This window comes from Mugil cephalus, chromosome 20 (assembly GCF_022458985.1).
Source record: "Mugil cephalus isolate CIBA_MC_2020 chromosome 20, CIBA_Mcephalus_1.1, whole genome shotgun sequence".
Classification (NCBI taxonomy): domain Eukaryota; kingdom Metazoa; phylum Chordata; class Actinopteri; order Mugiliformes; family Mugilidae; genus Mugil; species Mugil cephalus.
The window spans coordinates 1,695,172-1,713,449 of NC_061789.1; the positions used below are offsets into that span (position 1 = coordinate 1,695,172).

At 40.0% G+C, this 18,278-nt stretch overlaps 2 protein-coding genes across 2 annotated transcripts; both read right to left on the bottom strand.

Annotated features, from left to right (window-relative positions):
* Positions 1–1,448: 1,448 nt before the first annotated feature.
* Positions 1,449–8,955, bottom strand: rabep2 (rabaptin, RAB GTPase binding effector protein 2). Its single transcript, XM_047571668.1, has 12 exons — positions 8,742–8,955; positions 7,164–7,319; positions 6,818–6,900; positions 6,380–6,733; positions 5,549–5,644; positions 5,120–5,218; positions 3,690–3,821; positions 3,465–3,543; positions 3,348–3,359; positions 3,085–3,239; positions 2,056–2,172; positions 1,449–1,929 (listed from the first exon to the last, which is right to left on the bottom strand). The coding sequence occupies exons 1-12, from the start codon at positions 8,785–8,787 to the stop codon at positions 1,789–1,791; spliced, it is 1,470 nt and encodes a 489-aa protein (XP_047427624.1). The 5' UTR covers positions 8,788–8,955; the 3' UTR covers positions 1,449–1,788.
* Positions 8,956–9,974: 1,019 nt separating this feature from the next.
* Positions 9,975–18,042, bottom strand: si:ch211-11k18.4. The gene is made up of 12 exons (XM_047572949.1): positions 17,761–18,042; positions 16,557–16,668; positions 16,259–16,352; positions 16,081–16,135; positions 15,112–15,252; positions 14,864–15,024; positions 14,249–14,347; positions 14,008–14,153; positions 12,619–12,790; positions 11,578–11,690; positions 10,566–10,650; positions 9,975–10,484 (listed from the first exon to the last, which is right to left on the bottom strand). The coding sequence occupies exons 1-12, from the start codon at positions 17,876–17,878 to the stop codon at positions 10,425–10,427; spliced, it is 1,356 nt and encodes a 451-aa protein (XP_047428905.1). The 5' UTR covers positions 17,879–18,042; the 3' UTR covers positions 9,975–10,424.
* Between the last annotated feature and the right edge of the window lie 236 nt (positions 18,043–18,278).

The window sequence follows — 18,278 nt, forward strand, 5'->3', positions numbered from 1 at the left end:
GTTATTTATTTCCTCTGTTATTGGTCACAATGTTATGACCTGTACTACAGACTCCAGCCACCAGGGGGAGCTCTACTTTCTTTGCCTTCAGAGCCATATATTATATTAGAGAGAGTCTGGTCAACTCAAATCATGGCCGCCATGTTTGCTACCGTGTAACCCTATGGGACAGGATGTGCTATGTTGAAATAAATGTCTTATTTCCACCATTAACGTTCCTATAAATGTTATTAATATGTAAAAGTTCCTCACTTAAATATCCCAGCGTCTACTTCCTTTAATATCTTAAATGAGCTGTAAAATGCTTTGTAGCCCAATCACCTCATCAGTCATGGAGCTGTGTTTACCTTCTCCTCAGTCTCCGTGTTCATCCCTCACCGTTAAAAGTTAAAATTATAAATACTCGAGGTAAAGTTAAATTAAATGTGTTTATCTACATGGACATAAATTACATGAACACATGGGGTTTCACAGTATAAATGACGCTAGCTGCTATTTTTCTGAGCCTTTAGTCTAGTTAACTAGCTAGCATAAGGCTAGCATAAGGCTAGGCTAACTTCAAACTTCATTCGACTTTATTTTTCCGATATAAAATCTCAACAAACGTCAAAGAGAGACATTGACATTTACCTCATCACATAATAGAGAGAAACCAGCTGACATCCAGTTCTTCCTTTTAATCTTCTGCTCCATAACTTTCTCTGTGTTTGTTCACTGGGGAAACGGTGGAGTTTCCTCCGTGTTTTCCTGATCCTGTGCTGGAGCCGTAGGCTGAGCACTGTGGCATATTTTACCTTTTAATCCAACTTTATTCTCTGTTGTTGCCACTTCTCTATGGGTGAATACTGGTTAGATGGATCCAACATGGCGCCCATGAAACACTTGACCAGCTCAGAACCAATCAGCATAGAGGGACAGATCAGACGCTACATTCCCTGGTTGGACAGATTCTCTCTAATATACAACTGTTTGCTTCACTTTAAGAGGAGCTATCATCTCTTTTTTTTCTAGTCTATGGTTTAATAATATGAATCTGATGACAGTTAGCCATTTAGCTTAGCACAAATAGGGAAAATCTGGTCACATACCCATGCTAACTGTTAGCTTCCTCTGTCTTAAATAGTTGGGGTCATCAAAAAAAAACCTCAATTTACTTAGTTATAAATTTTCACTTCTCCTGTCAGTGGTTTTAATGATGTGGCTGATCGGTGTATATGCTTAATTAAATTATGTCTAAAGGTTTTTATAAATAAATAAAATGTTGACTAAATGCATGAAAGATAAAAATGTGACTCGTTTCCTTCTGACTGGGACTAAGATTAAACCAAAAAAACTGACACTAATGAAACAAGTAAGAAATAAAAGCTGAAATAATCGTTTTAGTTCTCGTCTTCATCGTATTTGATTCTGAACTAAAAAGGTTAAAGAATGAGTTCATCAAGACAAACCAAGATGTAATTTCTTTACTTTAACCCACAATCATCATCTAAGGTAAAGTAAATACAGGAATGTTAAAGACAGATATGTAATAATAATAATAATAATAATAATAATGATAATAATAATTCAATGGAGTTTACAAAGGATTTAAAAGGATTAATTGAGGACAGAGTGCAAAATCAAGTGTTGGACAGTTGAGTGTTTTACTATAAACAGTATATTTATATTAGTGGAGGAATAAATGTGGTTTGGTCACGTTTCTTGTCCACGAGTGTTTCCAGTGTCACGAGGAACAAAAGAGTCCGGGAGGAGGGAGTTGATTCTTTGGTTCCTGAAAGTTCCTGAAACTCACAAAGCGTCTGCGGGAGGAGAAACTTTTACTCCTCCTCCTCCCTCCCCCTCCTCCACCACCTCCTCCACCTCCTCCTCCTCCAGGATCTTTCTGACTTGTTCCAGACTCTCAGCCTGACGAATCAACTCCAGCTTCACCTGACGAGGAGAAGAGGCGGTTTCCATGGAGACCGAACACAATCATATGATGAGGGATACACATATAAACACATACAGTACATATACATATATAAATATACTGTATATCCTCCTCCTCCTCCTCACCTGTAGTGACTGTGAGAGCTGGACGAAGTCCCTCTGGACCGACTGACTCGTGTCCAGCTGAGACCGGAGGCTGATCACTTGACTCCGAAGCTCCAGACTCTGTTGGTTCAGAGCCGCCTGAGAGACGCAGAGTTCAAATTTAGATTAATTTATATCAGAACAACATATGTGGTTCTTTCACACGGGATAAATAAACTAAATGTGTTTTATACTCTAAATTACGATCAGTTGTTTTTTAACGGCTCTGCTACTTCCCTCCTCACTCCACGGTTTTAATTACTTTGCAAATTATAATGGATGATAAAAATATATTAGAGAAATTACCAACAACCTGGAAGCAATTAAATCAGCTCCACCTTATGAACACGTTAATGGTTGATTTAATGATTTCATTAATAATTCAGCAACATCTCGACTTCGCACCCGAACATCCGTCCACACTTTGATTTATTGCACATCCTTCAGAAAATATTAAGCCACAAGAGACAGAAAAAAAGCTGCAAATCAATCAAGTCTCGAAAAAAGTAAAAAGAAAACTCCCCTAAATCACAGAGATGTTATGTTTTCATGTTAGTGAGACTGATGAGTTTGTCAATAAAGTTGGGCGCCATGTTTGCTACATCAGAGGTGAGATTCTACAGTGTAAATCTATGTATAAATAAATACATTAACGTTCCTATAAATGTTATTTATATGTAAAAGGTCCTCACTTAAATATCGCAGCATCTACTTCCTTTAAATATCTTAAATGAGCCAATCCAGACCGATAGTAATGTCATTATAGCATTAGCGCGCTAGCTATAATAACTTAGTAGTAACTAGTTAATTACATGCACACATGGGTTTCATAGTATATATGATGCTAGCTGCTATTTTTTAAGCCTTTATTCTACTTAACTAGCTAGCATAATGCCAGCATAAGGCTAGCATAAGGCTAGCATAAGGCTAGGTTAGCTTCAAACGTCATTCATTTGTAAAGCTAACTGAACCTCTTTAAATGTTAGCTGAATACCAGTGGCTCAGACTCACTTTCTCAGCGCTCAGTGTCTTGTTCGTGCTCCGTACGTGAGACAGCGCCACCCGCAGGGCGTCCATTTCCCTGCGGCAGGCCAGAAGCTCCGCCTCCCTCTGCTCCTTGGCGCCTTGGATCCGCTCCGTCTCCGTCTTCAGGCTGGAAAACTGCACTGGAAACACGGGACGCGACAAAAAACCTCCATGAAAAAAAAAAAAAACAACAACGAGTCGTGGGTGTGATGTGTTGTGATAAATTAAAAAAAGAATCGATCACTCACCTTCTAAAACTTCTAAAAGTGTCCGAGTAGAAACAGGAAGAGAGAAGAGTCGGAGTCAAGAGAGTCGACAAAAAGAATTAATATCATATCAGTGAAATAATAAAATAACCCTCCCACCGTTCTCCTCCTTCCTGGAGTCCAGCTCCTCCCGCAGGTTGACGATCTCGATGCGGAGACGCTCCTCGCAGTGCGCCCCCTGCAGGTCAGAGAGGAACAGGGTGAAGGAGGTGAACCGTTACCGTGGAAACGAGATAGATAACAGGAACGAGGTGAAGAAGAAGAAGAAGAAGAAGAAGAATGAAGAGGAGGAGAATCTGATGTGGTGTGAATGAGAACCAGTACATGCAGCATGGAGGTGAAGGAGGGGACGTCCTCCTCCTGCTGCGCCTCCTCCTCCTGCTCCTCCGACGTCTTCTGTCCCTTCAGTCTGGACAACTCGGTGGACATCTTCTTCTGGAACAGGGACAACTCTGCCTGGACCACAACAAACACACATTTAACACGTTTTAACACTCGACCGCAAACTCTTCCTTAGCAACAGTCGACACGTCACTTCCTGATTGGTTGATGGGACCAACTGGAAAGGAGCTTTTTTTTTTTCTCTGTCATTTGAAGCTAGCTAGCTCTCTCTCTTGCTAGCTCTCTTATTGCTAGCTCTCTCCTCTTGCTAGCTCTCTCCTCTTGCTAGCTCTCTTTTCTTGCTAGCTCTCTTTTCTTGCTAACTCTCTCCTCTTGCTAGCTCTCTCCTCTTGCTAGCTCTCTTCTCTTGCTAGCTCTCTTCTCTTGCTAGCTCTCTTCTTGCTAGCTCTCTCCTCTTGCTAGCTCTCTCCTCTTGCTAGCTCTCTTTTCTTGCTAGCTCTCTCTTGCTAACTCTCTCCTCTTGCTAGCTCTCTTCTCTTGCTAGCTCTCCCTCTTGCTAGCTCTCTTATTGCTAGCTCTCTCTTCTTGCTAGCTCTTGTCTCTTGCTAGCTCTCTCTTCTTGCTAGCTCTTGTCTCTTGCTAGCTCTCTCCTCTTGCTAGCTCTCTTTTCTTGCTAGCTCTCCCTCTTGCTAGCTCTCTCCTCTTGCTAGCTCTCTCCTCTTGCTAGCTCTTTGCTCTTGCTAGCTCTCCCTCTTGCTAGCTCTTGTTTCTTGCTAGCTCTCTCTCTCTTGCTAGCTCTCCCTCTTGCTAGCTCTCTCCTCTTGCTAGCTCTCTTTTCTTGCTAGCTCTCTCCTCTTGCTAGCTCTTTGTTCTTGCTAGCTCTCCCTCTTGCTCTTGCTAGCTCTCTCTTCTTGCTAGCTCTCTCTTCTTGCTAGCTCTCTTCTTGGTAGCTCTGTTGCTAGCTCTCTCCTCTTGCTAGCTCTCCATCTTGCTCTTGCTAGCTCTCTCTCTTGCTAGCTCTCTCTTCTTGCTAGCCCTCCCTCTTGCTAGCTCTCCCTCTTGCTAGCTCTTTGCTCTTGCTAGCTCCTTCTCTTGCTCTTGCTAGCTCTCTCTTCTTGCTAGCTCTCTCCTCTTGCTAGCTCTCTCCTCTTGCTAGCTCTCTCCTCTTGCTAGCGTTTTCTCTGTGCACCAAACACCCATTATTTAGAATAAATAGTCATTTGCTACGTCGACTTGGTCATGTGACTCCAGAGGTTTAACTCCAGCAACATGGCATTCTGGGAAGTCAACCCCGGGGTTAGGGTGACAGGACGTGTAGACTCCATCTTTATATACAGTCTATGGTCTGAACCCAGTCAGAATTAAACTGGTTCCTGGTTTAATTAATAACAGATTAGTTTGCGTGGTCTCACCAGCTGACTCTCCACCGCGTTCTGAGATTGGCTAAAAGATTTCTGTACATCCTGGAGGAGACTCTCTGAGGTCTGGACCTGAGACTGGAGCATGGACACCTGAACATACAAACATACAAACACACAAACACACAGATGAAGACCAGGACTCAGGGTCAAAACTGATCATCTGATTCAATACAGAGATAATTTCACCATAAAACCATTGATTTAAATCTGAATTTTTTACTTTTTCAAGACATAACTACAGATTGGAAAGTTGAGAAAAAACACATTGCTCCACATGAAACCAAGACGTAGGACGTCATATCTGAATATCTGTTTTCCTCCTTTTACTGGGAAGTGAATAGTCAGTAATGTTACTGTTACTTTCCATTTCCATCAGCCCCTCATTAGAGAAACCTCTGTTTCCTGGTTGGTTCATCTCACCTGTTTCTGTGTGTGCTTGGTCTGTGTGTCCAGCTCCTTCTCCAGCTCCTCCTTCTCAGCCTGAAGCCGACTCACTTCCCCTCGTAGATCCGACACCTGCACGAAGACAATAACGGCGACATATCAGAGAAACGTCTTTAAAACCGGCTCCAATTAAACCGGCTCTTATTAAACCGGCTCCAATTAAACCAGCTCCAATTAAACTGGCTCCAATTAAACCCGGCTCCAATTATACCAGCTCCAACTAAACCGGCTCCAATTAAACCACCTATAATTATAACAGCTCCAATTAAACCGGCTCCAATTAAACCGGCTCCAATTAAACCAGCTCCAATTAAACCAGCTCCAATTAAACCAGTTCTAATTGAGCCAGCTCCAATTAAACTGGCTCCAATAAAACCAGCTCCAATTAAACCGGCTCCAATTAAACCAGTTCTAATTGAGCCAGCTCCAATTAAACTGGCTCCAATTAAACCAGTTCTAATTAAGCCAGCTCCAATTAAACCAGCCCTAATTAAACTAGCTCCAATTAAACCAGCTCCAATTAAACCACCTCTAATTAAACCAGTTCTAATTGAGCCAGCTCCAATTAAACTGGCTCCAACTAAACCAGTTCCAATTAAGTCGGCTCCAATTAAACCGGCTCCAATTAAACCAGCTCCAATTAAACCACCTCTAATTAAACCAGTTCTAATTGAGCCAGCTCCAATTAAACTGGCACCAATTAAACCGGCTCCAATTAAACCGGCTCCAATTAAACCAGCTCCAATTAAACCACTTCCAATTAAACCACTTCCAATTAAGCCAGTTCTAATTAAACCAGGTTCAGACCTGAGCGTTCAGAGCGTCCCAGTCTCCGTGTGTGACCAGCCGGTGTCCCGGGGGGGGCAGGTAGATGGCTTCAGGGACCAGTGTCCCCGTGGAGACCAGAGAGTCCGTGTCTTCCTGAGCGCGTTTCCTGGGCAGGGAGGGCGTGTCCATGGAGAAGGACGACAACGAGGCCGAGTCGCAGTTGCGTAGTGAAAAATAGCCCTCGGTGGTCAGGGCGGCGCCCTCGGCCTCCGCCTCCAGCTCGGCCGGCTGGACGCTGGTCCTCTCCATCGGCGTCTCGTCTTCCGCCAGGCTGCTGTGGGTCGGGGATTCGTTCCTGGAGACCTCCTCCACCCTGCCCCTCCTTCCGCTGATCTAACAGAGGAAACACAAAGTGGAACCAGGTCCAAAACACTTTTTATATATATAAATATATTTAAGTAAAAGTTGCAGGCTGACCATGTTCTGTCCACCGGCTCTCCTCCACTCCACAGGTTGGGACTGAAGGACGGAGATCCTGGCCTCGTACTGAGCGGCCGTCTCTGGAAACAGTCCAATCAAATCAAACTTTATTTATACAGCGCGTTTCATACAAAATGCATCGCAAAATTATGTTTTTTTTAGTGTTTTTATTTCTCCTCTACATTATTTATACATGTTGTTATTGCAGTGGAAGTGAGATGCTCTCTCCAGGTTTGTTTGTGGTATTCTGAGATGAACAATGACGATAAAGTCTATTCTGTTCTATTCTAACTTCTTTGTAAAAAAGATTAGTCCACGTGCAACATAAAACCCAGACGCTGACCTCTGAGCGCCTCCTGCAGAGACTGGATCTCTTGATCATATTGTTTCTGCAGCTCGGCCATTTCCTCCTGTTTGCTGAGCTCGCAGATCGTCGCCATGCCCTGCCAGTGCTCCACCTGAGCTCGGCACTCGGCTAGCTCGGCCTGCAGGCTCACCTCTGAAAACCACACAAACACACCGGTCACGAGAAGTAAAAGTTGTAATGTGCACGTTACGTCCTTTCAAGTAGATAAACAGACAGACTGAACATTAATGGCTGCACAGGACAAACATTTAGTCTGCGTTCTACTTGTAAACTAATATAAAACCTGAGGATCTGAGGACGACTGTGACATTTTCTATCCTTCAATTTAAACCTCTAAAAAATTATTATAATTAAAACATTTTCCCAGGTTTATGTGTCAGGTACTTTCTGCTTGTTTGTTGACTCACTAAATAGCGTTTCAGATAAAACAAACATCCATCCAGAATAATCTCACTGATTGACCTTAAACTGGAATAAGAGATAAGTTTAAGTGGCTTTATATCATTTTTAAACTCATATTCTTCTTCTCTCTTGTTCTCTATTATGAAAAACTGCTATGATAAAGAATAAGAACATATTTTATGGCTGAGTAAATTGGGAAAAGTCATTAAACACGAAGCAAAACGCTTATTTTAATCATATATTTAGAGACGTTAAACACCTTCAACCTGCTTCATTTTACAGCTGAAATGATTTATTTGAGACGTGTACGTGCTAAGCTAAGCTAAGCTAAGATAAGGCCTCTGTTTACTGTAAACATGTGTCAGCTGAAACATTTTCAAAGCCGAGGAGCTAAATTTACTGAAATAAAAGTCTCACAGAGCTTTTAAAGACAAATAATTACACTTGTTTACTGAGAGGCGCCATTTAACAGGGTTTAATTTAAGACTTTTTAAGATCATTATGGGTCAAACTTAACACATACACTAAGTACGGAAAATAAGAAAAATCAGACCCACAGTTACTTTCAGAATAACTAAATGTGTGACATCCCAACAAAGAGGAACAGAAACATAACAGGCCAGAGTCTGAGGGGCTGAGACAGTAAATAAAGTGAAATATGCTCATATTTAAGAGCTTTTAAGGCTTTCAGACTTTCGAATTTCATTTGTTTTTAATCCACCTCTAAATTTGAGGGGGAAATGTTTATTTCTTAAATAAATAGAAATAATCTGCTACAGATTAAACTGTGTGAAATGTTGTTTAATTACATTAATAAAAAGGCATGAACCAGGGGAATTATGGGTAATTTAATACATATATATTAAAAAAAAAACTTTAAATACTTTTAATTGGTGGTGTAGCATCTTAATAGTGTTATAAAGGGTTTAAAAGCAAAAAGTAAATGATAAAATAGTGAAACGAAAACCGATTAAAATTGAAACTTTTCGCACCATCGACAGTTCGTTTCTACGATGCTAATAAGTCACGTTTCACCTTAGAGGACAAAAAACATGGTTAACAGTCGCTTAAATTGAGGTTGTAAGGCGGTGACGAGGAGCAGTGAAGCAGATTAAAGTGTTTTTGTTTTGTTTTTGTTTTTTTGTTTTTTACCTGTGTCTCCATTCTTGGAGCTCATCTTCTCGTATGGCGGCTCCATCCATCAGAGGCTCAGAGGGAAACAAAAAGCCGTAAAACCCCAAAGAAATCCGGCTACAATCCTTCTACAATCCTCCAACAAGCTCCAGGAGTTTGGTGTGAAAGTTAAAAACTTCAGGAAACAAGTTACCCCGGTCTAAAGCCTACGGAAACACGTCAACATCCTTCCTGTAAATGCCTCGCTGTGTTTTTTTATTTAAATAAACTTTATTAACAAAAACAGTAGCGAGCAAAGACAAACCACCAGGGGGCGACAAACACCAGAGACCAGAGCCAAACATTAGACACAGTAATTCAGAATGTTTTACTCAATACATATTAAATTAATATATATATCCTTGTCTCATTTGTTTTATGGATGTTCCTGCTCCAATAGCTTTTTGGATTCAGTCTAATTAAGTTTTGATCACAATCACTGAAAGTATGGTTTAATATTTAATTCTTAAATGTTGATGTTAATAAACTTGATGTGTCTGGGTAGATTTCACATATTTTTTTAAAATTAAAAATTAAAAAAAAAATAACAATACTAAGAATAATAAATCAGATAATAGTAAATATATGATAAATAATAATAAATAAGAAAACCAGATAACACAGGGTCAAAACTGATCATCTGATTCAATACAGAGATATTTCACCATAAAACCATTGAATTAAATCGAATTTATTTTTACTTTTGTTTGATTCTCGTCTTTTTTCTGCCTCTCGTGTCTTAAAAAAATCACGAAGGATGTTGAATAAATAACATTGATAGGACAATAATATATTAAGATAATACAATAAAAGATAATAAAAGAAAATATAAATATTAAGAAAATTAAATAAGACAAAATATAATAAATTAACAAATAAATAAAATGATTATACCAAGACAATAACTGAAGATGATAAGAAAATAAAAAACAATATTAAGAATAAGATAATTAAAAGCGCAGAAGAAAAAGAAGAGACAAGAAAATTAAATAAGATAAATAACAAAATATGACAAATAATAACAGTAATATTCAATAATGCTATTAATAGGATAATAATAAAAATAATAACAAAAGAGAAGATGAAAATGAGAAAATTGAAAGAGCAATACTAAAAAAGTAATAATATAATAATGAGAAGAAAAAGCAGAAAATAGTAATATAACAGATAAAAATAATAAAATAAAATAATAAGAAACATTCATCTGAGCCGTTCTTGTACTGAACATCTTTTTATTTAATCGAGTTCTTATTAAAACATGGTCACGATGGTAGAAAGAAAATACAAAACGTTGGTCTCTGGTAACAGGTTTGATGCTGGAAAGTGCTGCGTTCGTGTTCATGATGCGAGACACAAAAACGTCTCCGAGTATCAGAGTTCGGTATAAAAAAAAGAGCCGGTGACGCTCGATGCCACTAAACCAAAATACAGTTTCTCTTGTGAAGTGAAGCTATAAATAGTCTGGAAAGGTTAAATATCATATAGTGGTTTGAGAAGAAAAGAGGCACAGGATTTATAGGTATAAATGCTTCAAGTTAAGTGATCAGTCCCGAGTGATGTAGTTGAACCATTTGTACCTGGAGGTAACAAATAACAGACAAACAGGATCTGAAAGGATCCGTGTGTTTCCAACAAAAATAAACCGCAGAGTGAGAATCGTCTCTAAAGCTCCATGTCCTGGTCGCTGACACTTTGCCGCAGATACTCTTCATACAGCTTCTTCTACAGGGACACAACACACACACCGTTAATAAACAGGATATTTATTATATTTATTATTATTTATTTAACACAGACTCTCACCTTCTTGGTCTTGACGACCTCCTGGACGTATTCAAGCTTCTCCTGCAGCTGCCGCTTCTGTTTCCCCGAAAGAGTCGGTCGAGTCCTAGAAGGAAAGAAAATCAGATTTATCATTAACAATAATAATAATAATAATAATAAATGATAAATAATAACTGCAGCTCCTTCTGAAAAGACACAAATATATAAACCTGACGTCTGTCTTTGCTGTCAAACATTATATTTGATTAGATATAATGTTCCTTTTTTTAAATTGCCTCTCAGGGATAAATAAAGTGCATGAATTGAATCCAGTAAAACAGTGTTTCCCAAACTTTCTTGAACCACGGAACATATTTTATTTTACATCGGAAAAATGTCACGGCACAAAAGAAAAAATGTCACAAAAAGTATAAATAATTTTTTAAGGAGTCAGTAAAAGAAAATCCAAACGAAAGAGAATTAATTATTCTGCCCTCTAGTGGCAGAAGTTGTAATCGTTGTCTTTATACGTCAATAATTTGTAAACAATTTTTTTTTTGACCCATTAACCTCCTGAGTCCCTGCGTCCTCATATGGGGACGTTAAGTTTTAGGTTTTATTGCAGCTTATTCTGCTTCATTTAAACCCATTGTCCTCATTAGTGGACGCTTTAAGTCTGCCACCTAGTGGTAGGAAAAGCTAAAACTTGTTTATTTGCGCTTATTAATGCAGATTTTATCAGCTACGACGTCGCTAATTAGCAGGAACTCGTTTGAGGAGTATTTATAATTCTTTACAATCTAAATAATGAAATAATCCCAGTGTCCACATATGAGGACATTGTTTGTTTTTGTTTGTTTTTCAAAATCTAATCCCAAATACCGTGGAGAAATAAACAATGCACATCGAATAAAAGCTGAAATTAGAAAAAAGAGCCTTAAAGCCTCATTTATTCCACGGTAGCAGATAAACGTCTCCCTGGTTCATCCTCCTCCAAACCATCTTACTTACATTAATACGTTACCAGTCGTACAGATGAGGGAGTAACTACCTGAAGGAGAAGCGAGAGATGAGGAGCAGGAGGAAGGAGAGAAGGACGAGTCCCCCGTAGACGTAGAGCTGCTGCTCCATCGGCATCGACTTAGTTAAGTTCGCTACAGGCTCCTGGAAAACAACAGCAAATAAACAAACATCAGCTAAAAGAGTCAATTCATCAATTTCTTCACATGTACCAGACGGACAAAGGAAAACTGGATCTTTTTTTAACTAGAGTTCTGGGGAGACGGACCATTCAGACTCTTAAAAACTAGTAATAAAGCCTGTGTAGGGAGGACAGAAATTACTGGCGTAATTAGATTTTTACCCAGTTAAAAGACGAGTGGCTGCGTTCAACGTCCAAAATATAATATGATAAAAGATAAAAAAATAAAATACTGAGAAAATTAAATGATGAGAAGAGAAAATATTAAATAAATATGATAAATAAATGCTTAAATGTTTGAAACCAGTTTGAACCCAACGTGCAATCAACATAGAACCAACGTGGAACCAGCATAGAACCAGCATAGAACCAATGTGGAACCAGCATGGAACCAGCATAGAACCAACGTGGAACTAGCATAGAACCAACGTGGAACCAGCATAGAACCAGCATAGAACCAATGTGGAACCAGTGTGGAACCAGCATAGAACCAACGTGGAACTAGCATAGAACCAGCATAGAACCAATGTGGAACCAGCATGGAACCAGCATAGAACCAACGTGGAACTAGCATAGAACCAACGTGGAACCAGCATAGAACCAGCATAGAACCAATGTGGAACCAGTGTGGAACCAGTGTGGAACCAATGTGGAACCAGCATAGAACCAGCATAGAACCAATGTGGAACTAGTATAGAACCAACGTGGAACCAGAATAGAACCAGCATAGAACCAATGTGGAACCAGTGTGGAACCAATGTGGAACCAGCATAGAACCAACGTGGAACCAGCTTAGAACCAATGTAGAACCAGTGTGGAACCAACGTGGAACCAGTATAGAACCAATGTGGAACCAGGAGAACCATCAGACCGGGCGCAGACAGGACTCACCACGTAGAGCTTCAGAGCCTCCAGACCCTCGTGTCCCAGCGACGCCTGCAGGAACTCGTGGGACATGGAACCCAGAACCACTAAGGCCATGAGGCAGAGCGGGACGCAGAACCCCAGGAGAGTCAGGAAGCAGCTCTTACAGCGAGACCTCCGGTTCTGAGAGGACGTCTGTCTGCGAGACAACGGAGACAACAGAGAAGAGTCCACGTCTCTCCAGGTTAAACTGTTCTGTTCTCTTTAGAACCATCAGGGGTCAAGTTTAAGACGTAAATAATCAGAATGAGAATTACTTTAGGAATATAACAAAACGTAGAACGTCCCTGAGGTTCTGAAGAGCTTAGAAAACACGAGGATTTATCCTTTAAATAACAAACTGTCTCAATATAAATCAGTGTAATTCAGGCTCATGTTTGTCTGGGTTCTGTTCATTTCTCTGAATAAAACTGGATAAATTAGGAACACAAGTTATTCTCTCATGTAATTTTTCTGTTTATCTCCTGTGGGTTCTATTGGCTCGGCCCGGATCAAACCTAGGACCAGTCCTGGGATAAGAACCGACTCCCTGGCTTCATTAGCGCCTCCGTTGGCCTGGTTGTGTAATTTATTAGTGTTTTATAGCTTCTTTGTTTTGGTTTTAAGCCTAAAAAATGAGGCTTAACTTAGATCTGAGGTCATTTATCCAACGTGAGCACGTTCCAACACACAGTCTGGAATTTATCTTTATTTATTTATTAAGTGTGTAAATTTAAGCAAAAAACCCTAGTGGTGGAAGAGTGGAACTACACGATACACAAATAAAAATGCTCATTAAGTAATTTAACAGACACTTTGATTAATTGGTGTGACGAGCTATCAAAGAAAGACATAACACTACTAATGGGATAATACAGCAATTAAAATAATGCCATTAATAAAGATATTAAAGAAAAATAAGATAGAAAAATAAAATGCTAAATTAAATTGTTTAGCAGCAATCAGATCCTTTTTTATTTGTTTTAATTTTTATTTGTAAACTCCTGTCGGTGGCGATTTTGATTCTTTGTGGTTTTTTTTTATTATTATTTATTTTTATTTATTTTATTTATTTAATATTATTTTTATTTATTCTATTTATTACATGTTGGATGATTTTTTTTTTTTTTTTTTTAATTTTCTCCCACAAATTTAAATTTCTTTAAATGCACATTAACATGAATCCAACCTATTTAAAGGGATAAATATTTGGATACTGAACACAGAATGATGATAATAATAATAATAATCTATATTTATAAATAGCACTAGAACACATATAGTAGGTTGAGGTCCCTTCTTAACCTCGGCCTTTAAAGGTTTAAAGGTTTAATGTTTAATGAAGCTGTGGAGACGATGAGGACCGAGCGTACTCACCTGTCGTTGTCCAGCGTGTCCTCGATGGCCTCGCTGATGAGCTCGCAGTCGTTCTCCAGGGAGTTCAGCGTGTTCTGCACCGTCTGGTTGATGGTTTTCTCCACCGTGCGACAAACCTCCTCGATCTGGTTCACGCAGCGACTCGGCTGAGGAACACATTCACATTCAGACTCATTTGGATGGACAGAAGAAGAAGAAGAGGAGGAGGAGGAGGAGGAGGAGGAGGAGGGCGACCTCTGACCTTGCTGGGGTTGGGAATGTAGATTGTGGGCATGTCAAAGCCACATTTGTTGAGTCCCGGCCTCTTGCAAAGCTCCTGGACGATCTGCATCATCACCCTCTGAGACAGAAACCAGACGTCATCACTTCCTGCTTCTACGCCTGATTTAATGTTTGATGTCGATGCATCCGGAAATTAGCTTCATCAGCTAAAAAGCTGAACTATTTCCTGGAGAATTTCCACGTCACAACAAACTAATGAACTTTAAATCATCACTAGCTTTGTTTACATTACAGTTTTTCAAAATAAAAGCCATGTTTCGCTTTGTACGCGTCTCCAGGTGTTTTGTGAATGAGCCACTTTGAGGAAGATAAACTTTAAATGAACTGGTCACATGACCTCCTGCGTTATCGAAATGCCAAAAAAAAATGTTTCTATTGCACTTTTGCGTTAAACTTTTAGATCAATACACCTGAAAAAACACCTCATGAGATGTTTTAGCTTTAGATATTTGAGATATTTAGGTTTTTACACATTTCTAGTGGGAGTTCGGGATAAATATCGACATGACAACATTTCTTCTGATACAATATCGGTTTTTAACGTCTAAAAGCGTCAGAGGAAGGAGGTTTTTACCTGTCGGTCCGACTCTCCTCCGGCCTCGTCGGCTTTGCTCAGGTAGAAGCGAAGTCGGTCTCCGTGTTTTTCATTCAGTCTCTCCACGATGTTGAGTGTGCGTTTACACAGAGCCTGACCCATGGGGTCAAAGAAGACCAGGATCAGGTCACAGAGATCACCTGCCGATGGGAAGGATCATTATAATTATTATTATTATTATTATTATTTCTCTCCACGGCAGAATGTCTGAGTTTCTTTCCACCCACCCAGCCACATGATGACCTCGTCCACGTCGAACGGATACTTCATGTCGCCGTCCACCAGACCCGGAGAGTCCACGAACGTCACCAGGCTGAAACGCTTCTGCCTCGACGTGCAGACTTCTGTGCTCAGGTACTCGGAAACACCTGAGACCAGGAGATTCAAGGAGATTTATTTGTGTTTGACGCTGCATCAGCTCTTTAATCCCTTCAGTTTATCAGGCTGGTTAAGGCCACTTTTAATGAGGAGGTTGCGCTTTGTCGCTTCATTATTACATTTTTACATTATTTTCCTTGGTCAAATACTTATTTTTGCACATTTGCAGGAGTTTTGTGTCTAACAAATTACTGATTTAATGATTATTACGGTGCTGGGAGCTGTAAGATGAATTTCCTGCATGGGATAAATAAAGTTTTCTGACTTGAAAAGACACTCAGAAGCTACTTGAGGACATTTATGTTTTCCTGAAGTCTGGGATCAAATTTTTGTCAAATTACGGTGAATTAAATGAAGAAGCTTCCATCATATGACATTTATAGAAATGGGATTATTTTACTCAAATGAGACTGAGACTTTTATCCAACTAAACTACAGAGGGCAACAGGATTTTGTTCCGTGGCATTTTGTTGTTTTTGTTTGTAATTTCCTGTATTTTATGAAGAGATCTCACTCTTTCTCTGACTCTGTTAATACAAATTTAACACAGTCTGCATCCATTTGAAATGATGAGGCTCCTGCTGTTTCAGTTGGACGTGCATATCTTAATAACGCTCTTACTGTGAAACTTCTGCAGGGACGTTTTATGGGAAACTCATTTGCATGTTCAGGTTAGCACTTGAAGCTAAGCAAATTTTTTTTGATCTACTCTGAGGACAGCGTAGATAAAAAAAACACATGCAGAGAGTCCAGGACCCCAAAAAGGTTGAGAGTCGACCATAATAAAAGATTCATACTCATGATGGTGACACTCTCACCTTTAAACTCCTGCAGAGGCTTGAAGTGTGGGTACAGGTGGAGGGTGGCGTTTCCCTGAAAAGAAAACCAGAAGCAGATCAGAGACGTCCGTGGACCAGATGTCAGGTCCGAGTCTCTGTGAGCCACTTAAAATAATAATAATAATAATAATAGAGGTTCCTTTTCGGTTTAACTCACCGTGAGAGATTCCCTCTTGCGTCCGCTGGTGATGAAGCTGAAGCCTTGAGTCTCGATGGCCACTCCTGTGCGCTGGATGTGCTCCTCCACGTACCTGAGGAAAGACAGGAGCTCATTATGAAATAAATCTGCATGAGTAGCCCACCTTTCACCTAATGACAGACTGGATTAGACTATAGCCCCCCCTAGAGGAGGAGAGGTCATTTGACAGCTGTTGCATGCATGTTTGTGCACATCTTTAGACAGACTTAATTTCAGTTTAATCCAAAAAGGAGGACGTATTAATTGATTGATTTACCAGTTGATGAAGGAGCTTTTCCCTGCAGAGTGGTTTCCCATCAGCATCACTGTGATTTTCTTCCTGGGGGGCAGCAACTTCACACCCACAGACTCAGCCACAGTGATCAACCCTGAGCAAAATTAAAATAAAGTAAAAAAAACAATCAGACTGACTCATTTCATACATACTGGACGTTTCCCCCAAACCCAGTCAGCACTGTTTCCTCTTTATTTCTTATTCTCTTCCTCCTTCAAACTAAGACGCATCATCGTGGAATTAGTCCGTCATCACGATCTAATCTGATTATAAGTTTCAACCCAGCGAAGCATCTGCAGCAGAAAGACTGTGGACGTGTCTCAGTTTGTCCAAGTAGCGTTAGCGTTAGCACCAGCTGATCAGGCAGCAGAACCAAGCACGTTGGTCCTCTCCATGGGACATTATCACACTCATGCATGCAGGAGTTTTCTTTCCAAGCATTTGTTAGTTAGGATTCTGCTAGCACATGTGCTAACGTGGCTAACAGCTGGAGACAAGCCAAGACAAAGACAAGCTGGCAAAGCTGCTGCAAATATGTGTCCACTCCTGCAGCCACTGTTCACTGGGAGAGACTGGAAATAAGAAGCGTCAGCTCTTCTCTGGTTGGACAATGTCAAGTTAGTTTGTCTCAGTAGCAACAGGGACAAATTAATGTGGACACACGTTGGCTTTAAAAAAATCAAAATGAATCTACAGCAACTCTGAGATTAATTTGACAGTCACATAGAAATCACTCTCAAGAATGAAAAGAAAGATAAAATAAATTAAGATTAGACTAATAATAATATCTAAGCAATACATAGTAAAAAAAAAATGATGTATTCATACATATACATATATAAATATCATTTTACAACAAAACCACAGCTGCACTAGCTCTATTTTTTGTTTATTTTTAATTAAGTCATAAATCCACCTTGTAGGGCCCCAGAATCTCTTGCTACGCCCCTGTTCAGGTTGACTATTGTTATTTAAAAGCCTATTACGAGTTTAAATAACACTTTAACTTAAAAATGCAGTAACTAGTTAGCTGTTAGCCACCTCGGCTACTAGTTAGCCTCCCGTGCTAGGCCGGCTAGTTAAGCCGTGGTAAACTAGCAGCAGCTTAAGTTAACTTTCCGTTAAACGTGTTGGAGGTTGGAGAAGTAAAGGTGGAGCATTATTTGGAGGTAGTTTAATGTCTCACCGCTGTCTGGGTCCGTGTAGAGCTGATGACAATCCCGCAGGATGCGCTCGTCGCAGGACACGCCGACAGAGATTTTGTCGGAGTTCGCGGCGCTCCGGCTCTTAACTTTCCCGGACATGGTGACAGGGCGACGGGGTGAAAAGCTTTCAGAGAGACACCCGATCAGGTGGAGCAGGACGGTGGATGAGAGGAGCGGCTGTGGAAAAAAAAAAGCCGGTGTTTGAGTCAGGTTTAAATCAGGTTTGAATCCGGTTTGAATGAACCCGGTCCCCTGGAAGAGAGAAGGACGTAACGGCCACGTCGTCAGGTTACGCGTCAGTTGTCGCAAAGGATTCTGGGTAATTGAGTTTTAGCGCGTACAACTCCATAGATTATCCAATAGAATGTAATATCTAGTAAAATAAAATAGAAAATAGTGTATGCAAAAAAAATAAAAATTAATAATAATAATAAATTTTAAAAATATGTAAATTTTTAATAGACCCAGGTACTTAGGTGTGAACCACCTCTACACACTC